We start from the raw sequence: 20417 nt of genomic DNA, 5'->3' as shown, positions 1-20417 counted from the left end.
TAGACGTCCAACCCTTCAGGAGGTAAACATATCACGCAGGGAAGCCACAGAACGCTTGACTTCTGATCTTTCTAAAATTTCTGATGGGGTAGAGCAAACTTGGTATTGTTCAATGCCTCAAAAACTCAATTCCTCCATCTATCAACTCGACACAACCTTCCAGACAACTATTCCCTCTTCTTCAATGACACTCAACTGTCCCCCTCTTCTACATTGAACATCCTCGGTCTGTCCTTTACTTATAATCTGAACTGGAAACTTCACATCTCATCTCTAGCTAAAACAGCTTCTATGACGTTAGGTGTTCTGAGACGTCTCCGCCAGTTTTTCTCACCCCCCCCAGCTGCTAACTCTGTACAAGGGCCTTTTCCGTCCATGTATGGAGTATGCTTCACATGTCTGGGGGGGTTCCACTCATACTGCTCTTCTAGACAGGGTGGAATCAAAAACTTTTCGTCTCATCAACTCCTCTCCTCTAACTGAGTGTCTTCAGCCTCTCTCTCACCGCCGCAATGTTGCATATCTAGCTGTCTTCTACCGCTATTTTCATGCTAACTGCTCTTCTGATCTTGCTAACTGCATGCCTCCCCTCCTTCCGCGGCCTCGCTGCACAAGACTTTCTTCTTTCTCTCAGTCCTATTCTGTCCACCTCTCTAACGCAAGAGTTAACCAGTATTCTCAATCATTCATCCCTTTCTCTGGTAAACTCTGGAACTCCCTGCCTGTTTCTGTATTTCCACCTTCCTATTACTTGAATTCCTTTAAAAGGGAGGTTTCATGACGCTTATTCATCAATTTTTGACCACTGCTTTGACCCTTTTATGGGACTGGCATTTCAGTGGGCATATATTTTTTTTATTGGATTTTTGTTGCCCTTGGCCAGTGTCCTTCCTACATAAAAAAAAAAAAAACACTATCTCTACATTGTCTCCAAACAATGGAACTCAATACCTCAACACATAAAACTCCTTCCAAACCTAACTTCCTTTCAAAATCATTTAAAAATATATATACCATCCCTACGATAAAAAAAAAAGCTACATATATATCTTATTCAATGTAATTTTAAATGTTAATTTCCAGTAATTATTATTATTATTATTATTATCATTATTATTATTATTATTATTATTATTATTATTATTATTATTATTATTGTTGTTATTAACATTGCTGTTTATTGTTGTTAGTATTATTATTTTATCATTATTATTATTATTATTATTATTATTATTATTATTATTATTATTATTATTATTATTATTACATTATGTTATTGTCGATGATAATGGGAAAATTTTATTGGTGATCTATTATTAATATTAATATTGGTATTGTATTATTATTCTTTTCAATATTATTATTACTAGGTATTATTAACACTTAATATTATAGAAAAAAAATCTGTACATGTACATGTACATGTAAATCTGTACTATACATGACCGAATCTATAACTTTAAAGATAAAAAACCTTTTGTTGCCCAAGAAAGCTTCTGCTTTATATAGGCTATTTGCTCAAATTATCTTTGTGATATCAAATAAGTTACGAAAAATTTGCAAGTATAATAAAATGTTTCAAATGATTCTTTCCTCGTTCTCCTTCGTCTCTTACCAGTGCCTCTACCTTCAGTACTACTCCACCTACTCTTATCGCATCATCTCTACTGCACGACCAACTCCTTCTGTTTCCTCTCTCTACAACAACACCAACACAAAGAATCACCAAGCAAAAACAATCTTGCGTCCTCGATACACTCAACACCCACACAAGATCCCGTAGCGTCGTGGTGCTTCAGTACGGCACCGCCAGGCAACTAATTTTCTGACTGAAGGGGCACCCACTTCTGGGCCACAAAGTAGGACCACGTCACTGGCCCCTCCGCTACTCATCAGAGGAAGACACAGTGCTTCCTCCACCCGCATCTCTGCTCAACCCTGTCCGCTTCTGGCTCCTTGGAACCTCCCTGTCACGTCATAAAATAAATAAACTAAAAGCCCAACCCCCTCGGTAAAAATGAGAGGACACCTGCCTGCTTTTACTCAAACAGAACTGTATTTCTAGGATGTGATACGGCCAAGCTCGCCTCTTCCTGTCAGATGCAACAATACTACTGCATGCCATTTCTGCCTGCGCTTTTATGACACGAGTCACAACAATGAGTTGACGGCTGCCCCTTTCCAATAACCAAAATACCCACTCCCGCACTTGGCCACCCCAACACAACAAACTCCGGCTCCAAACCGAGCCTGGCCAACGTGCAACTGGGCCAACCCAATAGGTTCCAGCAACTGCTCCCGCGTGCAATCCTCTCCTCAAACCTGACTCTTGTCCTCTCAAGAAGGACGGCACCTATCATCACATTCTGCACTACACGGGCTCAGCATCTGACACTCAAAGGCACACAAAGACAACACTGTGGGTGCTTCACGAGGGGCAAGGAGGGTGACCAGTAGCAAATTTCAAATCTCCCAAGATTAAACAAGACTGAGAAACAAAAAATAATTAACAGAAATTTATTTGAAATAAGATGGAATCTTAGCTTTCACTGTTACTGCTAATATACACGGCGAAGCAGTTCGTCTTCTTCGCCCTCACTGGTAACCACAGCTGGTTGCAATGTTGCCACCCTCTCCTCTGTGCCTTCCCGCCCTCGCTCACCACACCTTAGGTATAGCACTGACCACTGGCACAACAAACTGGAGCATCACACATCTATCTTCTTATCTCCGCCGGCTATTAAGGATATTATTACTCACCTTCAACTCTTCCCGATCCTCTACTTCCTCACTGACCTTTCCTGCCTTGGCATGGGCAAGGGCAAGGCGTCCCTGAGGGACAGAACCCTCCTCTATTACGCTAGCAACTGTATTCTCAGCTAACAAAAGAGGTGGTTCACTATGTGAACCTACACCCACCGTATCTAGTCCTGGAAATGGGGGTAGCCTGTCCCCCCACCTCCAGTACACTCTGCAGATGGAGGAAATGCTTACCTCCCCAGCAGAGTTAGGAGTCTTCCTGCCCTCGGCAGCGACCACTAACATCCCTAGTGGGAACCGCCTTGTCGTGGTAGGGGAGGGGGGGGGTGGCTTGCGTGTCCCTATGACCCGGCGAGCAAGGCCAGAGGGGGCTTCGGCCCCTGCTATGCCCTACTTAGGGGCTACCCAAGCTAGCAAGGTCGCCAGTGAGGGACTAGACTAAATGGTTCCCAGAGTTATGCTAGTACGGGTCAGTGGTGCAGCTCACCAAAGGGGCCACCTTTTGAAGTCGTCCTGTATTGGATGGTTGGGTGCCTGTGCTAAGATGCGTTGTGGGGAAAGGTTTTAGCTCCGTTGTGGAGAAACTTTCGAATCATGAGGCACCACTTTTTAAAACGAGTGGCCTCCATGGGGACGAAATACTCCGTTCACTGCGGCCAGTGCTCGCTCCCTTCGTTGTCCCAGTAGGCGGTCTCCTTTGGTCCCTGGAGCTAATTTATTTTTTACAGTATCCATATGGATAAATATAAAAACTCCTCTGGTCCTCGAGGGGCGGTCGACCAAGCCCTCGAGACGTAACCCTATAGTCGTGATGGTGTTGCACAGGCGGAAGGTCCTCCTGCTGTTGTTTCCCAAGGTGAAAGACGCCTTGGGTCAGTTGTTCAGTCCTATCTTGACACTTTCATGAACATTAATGTCTATACCTCCATGTCATACCGTGCTATTCACTCAGTTCTCAAGCCCTTTGGAACAGTTCTCCGTATCCGTCTCAAATATGATGGCGATTGTCTCTCTAATTGGTGTTTTGTGACATTCATATCAGACGTTGCTGCCAAAGCTGCTCTTGAGGGAATAAATTCTCTGCGTCTTGGAGAGAACAACTTAATTGCTGAGGTTATTCGATCATGCAGTGTAGCTGACCGCGAGAATGATTATTGTCCTAATCTCTTTGATGATGCTGAAGAACGAGGTCCCAAAGTTCGACACCCACCTACACCTTACTGGTTTGTAGCACATTATAGGGAAGGTCGAGGAAACTTTATTCACGCTGCCAAGTATGTAGAAAGGGAGATTGGAGTACTCCCTACAAATAACATCAAGAAATATGGCAAAGGTGTCTTGATCCGAGCTAAAGATTTAACGCAGGCGATGATGCTCCTCCATCTACCATGCCCTTCTGATGGAGTCTTTTAATCTATCAAGCCACACTGAACATTCAATTACTGCACAGGACGTATTTACAACCAGGACCTGTATGAACTCTCAGAATATGACATCCTTTAGTTATGTCCAGATAATGTTCAACGAGTGGCCAAGATTACAGGCAATGGTAATATGATAATGGAGGAGCATATAACATATACACAGATAGTCTTTTGGTCTCCCAGAAAAAGGTGCTTCGAATAATGTTTTTCAAAAGTCGATACGCGCATATGAAAGAATGATTTAGTAATCACATGTTATTAACTGTACAAACCAGTCTATTTATTCATGTCATTACACTCCCTCACCACAGACCAAGGTTTCACACTATTTCCTCACAATGTTACACGCAGATCTTTCCATTTTCGCTTACCACTGTATAGAACTTCCCACGCAAAACAAATCATTCTCTTCAGAGGTTCTCAGCAATGGAACACTTTGCCGGAGTCAGTCACTACGGATACCAATTTCATTTCATTTAAAAGAAAACTTATGAAAACAGTATTCAATAGCTATTAACATTTTAAATATTTACATGTGACACTGATATCTTGACATCCCAGTTAAAAAATTGTCATATATGTGTAGCATACATGTGATTTAATTTGTATTCGGTGAGCTCTGTATATATGTATATATGTTTAGGTGTATTTGTATGTACTTAACATGTACTATATGTATGAGTTATTACTTAAATATGCTGCATTAATAATAATAATAATAATGATAATAATAATAATAATAATAATAATAATAATAATAGTAATTATTATTATTATCATTATTATTATTATTATTATTATTATTATTATTATTATTATTATCTTTATTATTATTATTTTTATTATTATTATTATTATTATTATTTTTATTAATATTATTATTATTATTATTATTATTATTATTATTATTATTATTATTATTATTATCATCATCATTATAATTATTACTAATATTATTATCATTATATTATTGCTATTATTATTATTATTATTATTATTATTATTATTATTATTATTATTATTATTATTATCATTATTATTATTATTACTATCATTATATGATATTATATGATATTACAATTATTGTTGTTGTTATTTGGGTACTATTACTTTAATATATACTACAATTATGTTAATAATTGAAACATGTAAATAGTTCGTCGGCCTTCACTGCTTCACCTTTACATATAATAACATCCAATATAAGTCCATAGAGAGCAAAAGCTCAATGAACGAATGGTTTACTACATTTGTATGTATATCAAACTTGTATCCTACTATAAGGCCAATCTCTCTCTCTCTCTCTCTCTCTCTCTCTCTCTCTCTCTCTCTCTCTCTCTCTCTCTCTCTCTCTCTCTCTCTCTCTCTCTCTCTCTCTCTCTCAGTAAAGGCTTTCATTGATCATCCATTGCAATGTTACCAGTGTTATGAGTTCGATCATGGGAGGAACAACTGTACAAGTTTTTCCCGGTGTGGTCACTGCTCTGCCCTTGACTCCCACCCCATTCCTTAACGCAAATCAGACCCTTATTGCTTCAGCAGGGAAGCTCATCCACTACGCTCAAGACAATGTAAGAGGTACCACCTTGAGCAGGACATCCTTCAACTTGCTAATTCTCAATTCATTAGTCTTGATAGTGCCAGGCGGGAATTTTTTTTTTTTAAATAGAAAGATGGTTGGATAAAATACATACGCCTCCTTCCTCCACTCTAGTTCTTCTACCTCTTCCACGGGTAATAAGATTCCAACACCTTCCTGCCTTTCTCAACCATCAAATGTTTCTTTCCATTCATGTGAGAATGTTGCTCCTTCAGTTACTGTCTACAACAGGTTTTCTGTTTTAGAGTGTCACTTCCTCTGCATCTTCAGCCAAGCCCTTCACTACATCTTCAGCAAAGTCCTCCATTGCATCTTTACCAGCTACATCACAGACTCCTCGTACAAAAGTACATATTATCGAAGTCCACGCTCCCATGGATTCCCAACCACGAACGACTTCCAAGACTTTTAATCCGCCACAGCAACATACTAACAATTCTCCCACGCTTCCTCCTCGGTTCTATCAGAAACGTTCCCAGGGGTCTGCTGAGTCCCTAGACTCAAAGGGCGTCCCCCGCCTAGTAAAATCTCTGTGGGAGCATCAGATGCCCCAGAGCCAGATGTTTTCAATGAAACTGATTCATCCAATTCTGATATAGATATAGAGGGTTTCTCTATATCCTCCGAGAGCGATGCCAATACGTATTTGTCGAGGAATCCTCCTCCTCTGGTCTCTTCAGGAGGTTAGAAGACGTGTGTGGGTAGCTATCCCCACCCTAGTTACACAATCTCAGGTTTCTGCGTTTACAAGTAACGTAGGATCAGATAAGCCTCATCGGCTGAGTAAGGTAACTAACTAATCAGGTTGGCAAAGGGAAGCTTCTCTTCGTGACTTCCCTGAAAATCCTTTCAAAAAATTTTAAATTTCATGATCCTGCAGTGGAATTGTTGCGGTTTGCGTGCCTCCTGGGAGGAACTCCGGATGTTGATCTAAATATGTTGCAAACAGATTCTCCTGTTTGCATTTGTTTGCAAGGGACAATGTTTGGAGAATCAACTCACTTTGGTCCCCCTGGGTGTTTTCTCCACTCCATTTCCTGGTCAGGGCCACCACGGTGGCACTACCATCTTAATTCGCAATGATATTCTTTTTATCCACCTAAAAGCTCACTCGCCGCAACAGGTTGTTGCTATTAAGGTTTTTATAAGCCGTTTTTATACACTGTGCAGTCTGTATCTGCCTTCCAGTGTTCCTATTGAAAGGAATGAGCTTGATAACCATTTAAATGCTCTTGCCTCTCCTCTTCTTTTAATGGTCGCCATCTTTTGTGGGATGATGACGCTGTCAACCCTCGTGGTCTTTTAATTGCTTCTTTTATCGAGGATTCAGGATTGGAGATTTTAAACTCTGGAGACGTGACCCATTTCCGGTACTTTTACAACAGTAGATATCTCTCTGTATCTATAATTCTTGATTTTAACTGAAAAGTTTTACCAGACCTATAAACCTATATAAAACCTATATAAACTTCCTAGTTTTATTGAAATCAACTGATTCTGCACCGTAGTCACATTGTCCCCAGTGGCGGCAAGATAAGTCGGATTGGCACCTATTCAAGAAACTCAGCACCCCTATCTGCCCAATGGATGAGATGGGAAACTGTGATGAGGCTGCAACATACTTCACTGATGTCTTGCACTCCGGTGCTATTCAGTCCACCCGTAAGACCTAAACGTCCTGTTCCATGGTGGAATGCGAATTGTACAGCCCCTATTCAAGAAAGGCGTGCCGCCTTTTCTCGCCTTCGTTGACATCGTGGGGGCGTCCACTGTTTGGAGGCTTTTCGACGAGCGCGTGCACGTGGACGCCGCACTTTAAAGAGGGCTCTGCAGAAGTCTTCGAAGAGTTATCTCTTGCATAAGAGTTCACACCACTCACCGAGGTCTTCAGCACAGTCCGCAAAATATTTGGGAAGTACTCCCTCCCCGACCTGTTTTATCCCATGATGGGAGCACGGTGGCAGACCCAAAGACAGTTGCCGACCTATGGCACTTCATCGTCGACATTTGGAATCCGTTGGCGTCAATTTTGCCTGGTGGAGTCTTATAGTCCCATTTTCTCGGTCTGAATTTCGCATGGCTTTGTACCAGTGTCATGATTCAACCCCGGTTCTGATGACATACCATATTCTTTTTTGCGCCACATATCTGATTAAGCTTTAACCTTTTTACTCTACTCCTATAACTTTATTTTGAAATACCGGTGACTTTTTAAAATTTTTTTTTGGGGTGTGGCTGTAATTATTCCCATTCCAAAGCCTGAAAAAGATCATCAGCTAACGACCTGACGCTCCATTTCTTTAACTTCATGCATTTGTAAGCTGCATATCAGGCTAATGTGGTACTTCGAGAGAGGTAATTACTTTTTTCCTGTTCAGTATGGATTCCGGAAAATGCGATCTACGACTGGTGCTTTGTCCTCTCTGGAGTCTTCCATTTGTGAGGCATGTGCTAATAAGCAACACCATGTCAGTCTTTTTTTTTTTTTCTTTTATTTAGAGAAAGCTTACGGCACAACCTGGTGTCATGGCATTTTACTTAGTTTGTTTGAGTTTGGTCTTAATTTCTTCAGACATTCCTTCAGTCTGGGAGAATCCACCAATACTATGAGTGGTGACCTGAATGAACACCAAATTGGGCCAGATTCACATTGCCACTTCCTGCACATGCAAGAGACTTAAAACATGATGCACCCTTGCTACCAGCCTTTCCTTCCATAGTCTAGTTTGGGTACAAACATACACAGAAACAATTAAAACAAATAACACTAAACTGTCTCCCCAACGTGACCACGAGAACTTCCAGCTATCTTGGCGAGGTCGCCAAATTCTGTTACGAACAGTTCCAGCCCCTCTAACAGCTGCCACTCCTTCGGGTCAGCTTCTCCTTAGGCTACTTCCCTTGCAGCCTAGTGCAGCCCATACAACACGAATCTAGACAGTCTGCTGATTGTAAACAGCTATAAAGCCCCAGAGGTCGCCACCTTGTTTCATTTATCAACAGGGAAGGAAATACACACAGCCATCTTCTCCTAATAGCTGCGAAAGGACTCGCCAAGTCACTTTCTAGGGAGAGGCAGACACAAAAACGCCACAAATATGAGGATAATATACGCTCTAGCCGAACCCAACTCGTCTCCAATCTCTCAGAGGACAAACTCAAACCCCCTTAAAATTGGAAAGCCTGGGGAGAAAGGTGATTGAATACGGAATGCTATAAACTAGTTCTCTGGCCAAAAAACAAAGACGAAAACACACAACCACAAGACCAGTACCATTTAACAAACACAAGACACTCGCAACACAGGGACTCCGAGCGGAGACAAGTGCTTGCTCGCATCCAAAGGACGCGGTACAAAACACTAACACAGGCGGTGAGTAACGCCAAAGACAAAGTAAACTTCCTCCGGACGCCCACACTAGCCAAGGACTAACCCACCACTTGGGCTGCCACAGTATTAAAGTTAGGAAGGTGCACAACTATATCCAGCTCAGGTATTAGTCACTTTTAAAACCTCAACGCACTCTCCCATACAACAGGCTACCTGCGTGCATCCGCTTTCTTCTCTTATCAAGCAGCTACTGAATAAAAGAGGGCTCACACCATGGTTGCCAGATTTCTGAAGCAGAAAAAGGTCAGACAACGAAAAAAGCCAAAAAGGCCAAATGTACAACAAAAAAGAGCCAAATATATGCAGTAAAAAAAAGCCAAACTTCTTTATTATTCCACTTCCAAATTTACCAAATATTATACGATATGTAATGAACACTGAGCTATAGTAGACTACTGGAGTGGTGATCTGTGTATACAAGTGCCACGTGCTTCATCAGTCCTCCGTCTTCGGTCAAAAAACGGAAACGAGTTCCACGAATTCAATTCCAATGTGAAAATACTCACAGTGGAAGAGAGTTTACTTGTTACGGTATATACAAGACAATTAGGTCGTAGGCCATACAGCTCCCACGTCTCATCTGAAATCTGATCCTAATCCAATGTACACTAATTGAGATTGGTGGGTTCAGGAGTGAATGCAAAAATACTAACAAAACATTATAAAAACGTTCTTGGTATAAAGAAGCGGGCGTGTTCATGACATGTACCATCTACCTACGTCCCTAGTTTATAACTATGAAGAAAGACTGTTTCGCTCTGCAGACATTATGTTATTCTAGTAGCAATGTCATAACAAACTAATCGTTATTATTCCACATACTTGACCATAGTTGAATGTAATCTAACTATTTTCATTTATTTATTAATTAATTTATTTTTTCCATATAAATTAATCATCGAGTGCTCGCGGGCCACGCTAAATTAACTGGCCCGCGGGCCCGCAGTTGGATTACACTGCTCTAGACCATGATTCTTTTTTCTTTCTTTTCTTTTCTTTTTTTTTTATCTGCATAAATGTAAACAACCAGGACCATCGCTCTCCGGAGAAGGAAGAAGATATTACCAATTTGTCTTATCACATCACAATATACGATATCTCTATATTAAGTACTTTACCAACGTACTCCTGGCTTATTCATAAACATAGGTTGCTGTGGATAGGAAGCCTAAAATTACATCACACACACACACACACACACACACACACACACACACACACACAAAAAAAAAAAAAAAAAAAAAAAAAAAAAAAAAAAAAACGCCAAAACTCTGCCATGGTCTTCGCGCGCCATCATCACCCAGTTGATTTTTCCAATTTTCCCTTATTGGTATTTAATAGCAATGAAGGAAAATGGTACAAATTGCATGGATTACATTGGTAACAAAAGAAATATAAATGAAAACATTAGCGCACTCGACCTAACTTTAAAAAAAAAAAATGACTTAGGAGTCAGCGAATAAACTTACGCAATCAAATAAGCTTATTGTTACCAAATATAATATATTTAAGCCACATCTTGAAGAAAAGCCCCCTTCAAAAAAAAAAAAAAAGTAATTCACGCCAAAATAAATATCCTCAGGCTTAATGCTTCAGAAAAAAAAAAAAGCAAAATTAAGGTTTTTGGCCTAAAAAGGCCAATCTTGCAACCCTGGCTCTCACGCCTCGCCAAACGACGTTCAGGTTGAATCATGTGACTGGAGAGGGGAAGGGGGGAGGGGTAGAAGAGAGACAAGGAGCCGGAGGTCATGGGACGCGCTCGTCACATGCCCACATTATTGGCTATCATAAGATTTCCTTTCTCTGCTTACCCAGATTCACTAGAGGAGCTATTTGCAATTTTTTTTTTTTTTTTTTAGATTATTTTCTATTCTTACCGGTGTAGTCTAAAGGTCTAAAGCACTGATATATATATATATATATATATATATATATATATATATATATATATATATATATATATATATATATATATATATATATATATATATATATATATATGTATATATAAAGGAGGAGGCAGTAGACACCTGCCGAAACGATAATTACTCCCAGTGAGGTTTAAAGCACTGGATCAGGGGATGCTGCGAACTTATCATTAAACCCAGCTGTGACCTCACTGAATGTTGCCCCTTGTGTCTCACAACACAAGGGGACACTCACAGCCTACCCTCTAAAGACAACTCTCTTCCTCCACACAAAACTACAAGCAGCTTATAACACACACACCCTTCACTCAAAAATTTTAAATTATCATGGCGGCTCCTACACCAGCCTCGGAGTCTCCAACTGGGGAGGGGACCACAAATGTCCCCAGGACGGAATGCTCTTCTGATAACGACTCTAACTGCCTTGAAACCCTCCCTTAACTTTTTCTTCATTAACTTCTGCAACATTCGCAGTCTTAGATCTAATTTTCAATCTGTAGAACACCACCTGTCCTTTTCTAAACCTCATCTTCTTTTTCTCACTGAAACACAGGTGTCTCAGGCAACTGACAGTACCCATTTTCTGTTCCCTTCTACTTTCTCGATTGTTATTTTCAATGCAAAGCTGGATGTTGCGTTTATATGCGGAACGACTTAAACTGCTCTCATGCCCATGCTCTTGAATCTTCCGATTTTCCACCATCTCGCTGACTACAGAGTCAATCTCAGACTAAATTTATCTGTACTGTATACCTCTCACCTAACTCCTCTGACTATAAGAAATTATTTGGCTACTTAACTTTCAAAGTGGAACACATTCTGACTCTCTTCCCTTTTCCATAGATCTCCATTCTTGGAGACTTCAGTGTTCACCACCAGCTTTGGCTTTCCTCTCCCTTCACTGACCATCCTGGTGAACTAGTCTTCAATTTTCCTATCCTGCACGACCTAGAGCAATTGGTGCAACACCCTACTCGTATTCCTGACCATCTTGGAGATATGACAAACATTTCTTACCTTTTCCTGATTTCTAATCCTTCTGTTTCTTCTCCGTTGGGCTCCTCCGATTACAATCTCATATCTGTATTTTGTCCTATCGCTCCAATCCCTCCTCAGGATTGTTCTAAGCAGAGGTGCCTCTGGCGTTTTGCCTCTGCTAGTTGGAGGAGGTATTTTGCTGATTTTCCTTGGAATGACTACTGCTTCCGTGTCAGAGACCCACCTTTGTGTGCCGAGCGCACAACAGATGTGATAGTGTCTGGCATGGAGGCATACATTCCTCACTTTTTCTCGACCTAAACCTTCCAAACCTTGGATTAACACAGCTTGTTCCCGTGCTTTACATGATAGAGAGGTGGCTCACAAAAGGTACTTAAGCCTTCCGTCACCAGAATCTCATGCACTTTATATATATATATATATATATATATATATATATATATATATATATATATATATATATATATATATATATATATATATATATATATATATATATATATATATATATATATATATCTGCCCGGAACCATGCCAAATCTGTTCTCCAACTAGCCGAAAACTCTTTCATTAACAGAAAGTGTCAAAAACTTTCAAGATCTAACTTCCCTCGTGACTTCTGGTATCTAGGCAAAGATGCCCCCAGTAACTTTGGTTTTTCTTCTTTCCCTCCTTTATTTCAGCCACATGGCACCACTGCTATCACATCTATCTAAAGCTGAACTCTTCGCTCAAATCTTTGCTAAAAACTCTACTTTGGACGATTCAGGGCTTGTTCCTCTCTCTCCTCCGTCTTCTGACTACTTCATGCTATTAAAATTCTTCGCAATGATGTTTTCCATGCCCTTGCTGGCCTAGACCCTCGGAAGGCTTATGGACCTGATGGGGTCCCTCCTATCATTCTCTCAAACTGTGCTTCCCTGCTTGCACCTTGTCTAGCCAAACTCTTTAATTTCTGTTTATCATCATCTGCCTTTCCTTCTTGTTGGAAGTTTGCTTACATTCAGTCTGTTCCTAAAAAGGGTGACCGTTCTCAAACTACCGTTCTCTTGCTTTAATTTCCTGCCTATTTAAAGTTTTTTAATCTATCCTCAACAGGAAGATTCTTAAACATCTATCACTTCATAACCTTCCATCTGATCGCCAGTATGGGTTCCGTCAAGGCCGTTCTTCTGGTGATCTTCTGGCTTTCCTTTCTGAGTCTTGGTCATCCTCTTTTAAAGATTTTGGTGAAACTTTTGCTGTTGCCTTGGATAGAATCTGGGACAAAGCTTTGTTTTCCAAACTACACTCTTACGGCTTCTATCCTTCTCTCTGTAACTTTATCTCAAGTTTCTTTTCTGACTCTTCTATTGCTGTTGTGTTAGACGGTCACTGTTCTCCTGAATGTATTAATAGTGGTGTTCCTTAGGATTCTGTCCTTTCACCCACTCTCTTCTTATTATTCACCAATGACCTTCTAAACCAAACTTCCTGTCCTATCTACTCCTACACTAATGATACCACCCTGCACTTTTTCCACGTCTTTTCATAAACGTCCAACACTTCAGGAAATAAACATTTCACGCAGGTAAGTCACAGAACACCTGACTTATGATCTTTCTAAAATTTCTGATTGGGGCAGAGCAAACTTGGTATTGTTCAATGCCTCAAAAACTCAATTCCTCCATCTATCAACTCGACACAACCTTCCAGACAACTATCCCCTCTTCAGTGACACTCTGCTTCACATGTCTGGGGGTTTTTCACTCGTACCGCTCCTCTAGATAGGGTGGAATTAAAAGCTTTTCGTCTCATGAACTCTTTTCCTCTAATTCCTCTAACTGACTGTCTTCAGGCTTTTTCTCATAGCCGCAATGTTGCATCTCTAGCTGTCTTCTACCGCTATTTTCATGCTAACTGCTCTTCTGATCTTGCTAACTGCATGCCTCCCCTCCTCCCGCGGCTTCGCTGCACAAGACTATCTTCTTCTCTTTCCCCTATTCTGTCCACCTCTCTAATGCAAGAGTTAACCAGTATTCTCAATCATTCATCCCTTTCTCTGGTAAACTCTGGAACTCCCTGCCTGCCTCTGTATTTTCACTTCCTATGACTTGAATTCCTTCGAGAGGGAGGTAGTCAATTTTTTACTACCGCTTTGGACCCTTTTCTGGGACTGGCATCTCAGTGGGCTTTTTTTTTTTTTTTATTGGATTAGTTAGTTAGATGGTTAGTTCCTCATATGCTTTTGAGTAACGGATTCAGTGTTTGATATATTGACGTAAGGGAAAGTTATCTTTAGTGACAGCTCCTTGCTTCGGCTAACGCAACGGCTGTTTGTTTTAAACAAAGTGTTCTACTGAGGTGATGTGCGATGCCCGGAAAATATGCTGCCCATGATTACCTAGTACGAGTGTTAGTTTCACTAGAATGGTGAAAAAAAAAAAAATGGAAAAATACGCCGCATAACTATTGGTAACTGTGAGTGTGTTAATGAAGAAATGGAGCGATGAGGGACGCGAGTATGTGCCTCACCACAAACATGGTGGTGGGCCGCCCCAAAATGTTTGCCAACACCTTACAAGGTATCAAGAGATAATTAAAAGTATATCCTCAGCTTATAGCAAAATAACTAAAAAAAAAAAAAAAAAAAAAAAAAAAAAAATGTGGCGCTTCATATGAACACCATGTTTGTGGTGAGAGACATCCTCATGTCCCTCATCGCTCCATTTCTTCACCAACGCACTTAATCTTTTCATCGCCAGTAGTTATGCGGCGTATTTTTTTTTTTAATTTGTTTCACCAAATCTGGTTTTTGGAAGATGTTACCTGGGGCGTAAGTAGCGAAGAGAGGAAGTGAGAAGAAGGAAAAAAGGAGATGAAAGGAGAGAGAGTGGGAAGATTAGTGGGGACGAATGATGTAAACGCCAGATCCAATCTCTCCGAGTTTACTGTAAAAATCCCTCTTCCTCGTTTAGTTTTCCATGTTTCCAGTTATCTTTTCATTTTGAGTCCTTCATATATTTTTTTTTTTTTTTGTTGAAGAGTTCTCCTTGCTTATAGAGTAATCATTATGCATTCAGCATAATGATAATTATTATATATTATTATTATAATAATATTATAATTATTATAATTATTAATGATAATTAAACCAGTTAGTAGCCTGAGACGAACGCCAGGCGGGGAGGATGGGTTGCTCCCTTGTTCCTCCCCCTCCCCTTGTGCATGAGTTATTTCCTGTGACAAGTAGCGAGTCTCAGTTCTCACATCTCAGTCGTTGTCCACTTTAATAGAATTTGTTGAATTTGTGGTTGTAACACATATTCCTTTTGATTCCAGTAGTGATGTGATTACCGCATTTTCCACACCATCAGATCATTATCAGTGGCTCCATGCTCCAGTGGATTTACATAACTCTCCCTTTACTTTTTTTTTTTTTTTATGTAAGAGGGCTACTGGCCAATGGCAAAAAAAAAAAAAGAATATAAAGTACCACTTAAATGACAGCTCCTGTAGATATTCCCCTCAAAAAAAGAAAAAAAAGAAAAAAAAATAAATAAAAAAACTCTTGAAAGAATTCATGTCATAGAAAGGAGGAAATACAGAAACAAGCAGGGAGTTCCAGGCTTCACCTGGGAAAGGGATGAATGATTTAAAATATTGGTTAACTCTTGCATTAGATAGATAGACAGAATATGGGTGACAGAAAGTAGAAAGACGCGGGAGGAGGGGAGGCATGCATTTACCAAGATCAGAAGACTAGTCACTGTGAAAATAGCGGTAAAAGATACCAAGCGATGCAACACTGCGACGATTAGAGAGAGGCTGAAGTCAGTCAGTTAGAGGAGAGGAGTAGCTAAGACGAAGAGCTTTTGATTCCACCCTGTCTAAAAGAGCGGTGTTAGTAGAGGCACAGTTTCGAAGAATATTAGGAGGAACCCCATCAGGTCCTCTGCTTTGGGAGATCCTAAGGAAGGATTGGAGTGATAGAACAAATTTCAGATTGAGGTTGTGATCGGAAGAGCCCAACGAAAAAAAAAAAAAAAAAAAAAAAACTAACGACATAGGCAGGATTAGAGGTTAGAAAAAGGTCAAGAATGTTAGAGGTATATCCAAGACGGTCAAGAATATGAGTAGGGTGTTGCACTAATTGCTCTAAGCGATGGAGGATAGCAAAGTTAAAGACTATTTCACCAAGATGGTCAGAGAAAGAAAACGAAAATGCTGGTGGTAAACAATGAAGTCTCCAAGAATGGAGACCTCTGCAAAAGGGGAATGTTCCACTTTTGAAGTTATGAAGTCAAAGAATTTTTTATAGTCAGAGGCGTTAGGTAAGAGGAATGCAGCACAGATAAGTTTAATTTGAGAGTGACTATGTAGTCGTAGCCAGATGATGTAAAATTCAGAAGATTCAAGAGCGTGGGCACGAGAGAAAGTTAAGTCGTTGGGCACATAGACGCTGCATCCACCTTTAGATTGAAAATTAGGATGGAAAAAAATAGGATATAACAGAGATGGGGGGCTACTGTCAGCTGCCTCAGACACGTGTGTGTCAGTGAGGAAAATGGAGTTAAATAGAGGAAAGGTGGTGTTCTTGATTTTGAGTCACGCTTTCATAAACTTGAGCTTGTTTTACAGAGATTCCAGAGAGCAGACCTTAAACTTAAACCTTAAACTTAAACTTAAACCTTAAACTTAAACTTCCTATATGTAAATTCCTTCGGTCACGCATTAAGTTTTTAGGTCATCTAGTTGACAAGGGTGGCATGCACACTACTGATGCCAAAGTTCAGACTGTTCAGAAATTTCCTACTCCGAAGTCAGTACATCGTGTGCACTCTTTCCTTGGTCTTGCGAATTATTAACGTGCGTTTATCAAAGAATTTGCCTGAGTTACATGCATCTTCTTAAAAATGTTTCTTTCCGATGATACAATGTCCAGCAGAAGAGTTTTGACAGCTCAAACATGCGCTCATTCATGCCCCAGTCTTTCCCTTTCCAGATTACAGTTTATTTTTTTTATGCATTGCACATATGCAAGTGCTTTGTGCGCTGCCACTGTTCTGATGCAACGGACTGATAGTTCTCGTCCTCAGATTATCGCTTATATAAGCTGTATTCCGACTGCTGCTGAGTCTCAATACTTAGTCACTCATCTTGAGGTTTCACACGCAGAGATGATTAGTCGGCAGCACAGTACAGCCACGCCTGTGTCCCTTTGTGTTGGTGACATCGTTTTACCTCTGCGCCAATCAAAATTAGAACCAAAATTTTCAGGGCTTTTTCTTATTGCTGAGAGCCTTCCCTTCCGTAAATAGAAAATAAATGAATAAAAAGAAAATAAATGAAATAAATAAATAAATAAAAATAAATAAATAAATGAATAAATAAGTAATCTAAATGCTTTAGAATTTGTCCATGTAGACAGGATGAAGGAGGTTCGAGTCCCCATTCCTATTTCTTCCTCTGATTCTTCAATGCCTCATTCTCCACCAGTCTCACACACTTCTGTTTCTCCTATTTATTGTTATAATCTCCGTACCAAGCTTGCATATGTTTTTGGACGGCTTATGTCTTACCTATCATCGTATACTTTATTTTACTTTTCCTGCCCCAGGTTTTATTAATTAATTAATTTATTTATTATTATTGTTGTTATTATTATTATTATTATTATTATCATTATTATTATTATTATTATTATTATTCATTTATTTATTTATTTATTTATTTATTTATTTTTTGCCACGTGAGAAACTTTTCCTGCTTCCTGTCAGGCCAGAACTGATATTGTTTTGTCTTTGCTGTCCTGCAATGATTCATAATGTATATATATATATATATATATATATATATATATATATATATATATATATATATATATATATATATATATATATATATATATATATATATATATATATATATATTTTTTTTTTTTTCGTCATCCAGGATGGGTATTTCTTGTCAGTTTTTTTTTTTATATGTATGTGCTTTTTTTTTTTTTTGTGTGTGTATATATATATATATATATATATATATATATATATATATATATATATATATATATATATATATATATATATATATATATATATATATATATATATATATATATATATATATATATATATATATATATATATATATATATATATATATATATATATATATATATATATATATATATATATATATATATATATATATATATATATATATATATATATATATATATATATATATATATATATATATATATATATATATATATATATATATATATATATATATATATATATATATATATATATATATATATATATATATATATATATATATATATATATATATATATATATATATATATATATATATATATATATATATATATATATATATATATATATATATATATATATATATATATATATATATATATATATATATATATATATATATATATATATATATATATATATATATATATATATATATATATATATATATATATATATATGCTGCATTTTTAGTGTTTGCTGCCTCACCTTTTTTATCTTTAGAAGGGATGTACTTTTGTGTGACCTGCGAGTTACCTCATATTTTGTATCCTTCGTGTGCTTTTTGTTGCTGCTAGGCCGCAGCTACGTGTGTCCGAGCAATTGTTAAGGTGTATGAGTTCATTTTCTTTGTATGAATGTTATGATTATTATTATTATTATTATTATTATTATTATTATTATTATTATTATTATTATTATTCATTATTTATTTATTTATTCATTCAATATACACTTTTTATGTGTCTTTTGCTTATGTGTCTATTTATATAGTGTGATGTTCCCCGCCCGCTCTACTTGAAAGATGAACGAATTTTAAGGGAGTAAGTTTGTCGCCCAGTAAGTTCCGCGTTCCTCAGTCTACTCATATCCTGCTGTACTACTGAACATCACAAATAGCCATTAGTGGGGGATTTGGTAAGATATGCAACAATAACTTGCGGAAATGAACGCGAGAATGCACGCAAAAAAAAAAAAAAAAGTCAAATTGCTGTTGCCAAATTAAAACTGCCCAAACCACCGTCTGTCTCGAGTTACTAGGTTAGATATCATCAGTGCTCCGTTTTCCCATGCAACAAGATGAAACTAGTTGGATGGCTCGTAGACGCTGACACCGACTAAGAATTCAGTTATCTTTTTGGCACCGAATGTAAATATTTGAAGATACTCTTCACAAATTATTCGACATGACAAAGGCATTTTTTTTTCCAATCTTGAGAATTCATTGTAACTACAGATGTTAAGTGCTGGAAGTGCAATCCTTTTCTAAGTTAAAGCGAAATTATTGATGATAAAGGGTGTGAACCTTATCTTAAGTTTTATGAAAAATTTGCCATAATAAAAAAAAAAAAAAAAACCGTTTAATTATACAGACCGAAACTACCATCTTTAAGTAAAAAACAGAGTAAGAGGAAAATCAACCTTTCTGACATCTGATTTTAGGGCCTCAATGAAATCCTGCTGGTTCTCCTCATAAAGCTTCAGAAGCTGCTTCATTTGCTGCTTTCGGAACTCTAGGGACAATGTGCGGCCGCTGTTGAAAGCTGATCGACTCCGTTCCACCACCTGTAATTGAAGACGAAATGGTAATTAAATTTGTATTTTATGTATTTATTTATTTTTTTATTATTTATTTTCTATACTGATGTGTAATCCCGGTATTAGAACTGGCAGCCCATGTTACTGAGATAAATGACATGAACCTATTCTCCTGTTTTGTGTCTCATACTAAGTAGTGAGTCTACCCGTGCGTATACGTGTATGTATGTGTAGGACGTCATTGATACTGAGGTCATTATGATGATTAAGACTATCAGACCAACAGGGCATTAGACAATTTGGGCTTGGGCACATTTGAGCTTCAGCTTATTTTGTGATTGAATCATTCAATCCCCAATCTCTCTGGAATTCAGACAGTCTTAGTAAATTTGATTAAGTAAGGAAATTCATCCATATCCGGATAACGTTCATCCAACCTGCTAACCTGGGCGTGTACACATAATACATCCCGCTTTTCCACACACACACACACACACACACACACACACACACACACTGGTACACACGCATACACAGTGAATTAGAGTTATACTACTCGAATATACAAATTTGCTATAAAACACAAATCATCACATTAAAACCATACGTCTCCGCCAGTTTTTCTCACCCCCCCAGCTGCTAACTCTGTACAAGGGCCTTATCCGTCCATGTATGGAGTATGCTTCACATGTCTGGGGGGTTTCCACTCATACTGCTCTTCTAGACAGGGTGGAT

The 20417-nt window shown here is 38.5% G+C and overlaps 1 protein-coding gene across 3 annotated transcripts in view; it reads right to left on the bottom strand.

Annotated features, from left to right (window-relative positions):
- The window catches only part of LOC135102751 (aldehyde dehydrogenase, dimeric NADP-preferring-like), a 139416-nt gene that overhangs the window by 101037 nt on the left and 17962 nt on the right, over nt 1-20417 (bottom strand). For all 3 annotated transcript variants that reach the window (XM_064008266.1, XM_064008267.1, XM_064008268.1), the window contains exon 2: nt 19566-19709. In XM_064008266.1, the coding sequence (XP_063864336.1) occupies nt 19566-19709 (144 nt within the window). The remainder of the gene's footprint in view (nt 1-19565; nt 19710-20417) is intronic.

Source organism: Scylla paramamosain, chromosome 8 (genome assembly GCF_035594125.1).
Source record: "Scylla paramamosain isolate STU-SP2022 chromosome 8, ASM3559412v1, whole genome shotgun sequence".
NCBI classification, from domain to species: domain Eukaryota; kingdom Metazoa; phylum Arthropoda; class Malacostraca; order Decapoda; family Portunidae; genus Scylla; species Scylla paramamosain.
Note: the sequence above shows the minus strand (reverse complement) of the source record. Positions and strands in the feature narration are given on the sequence as shown.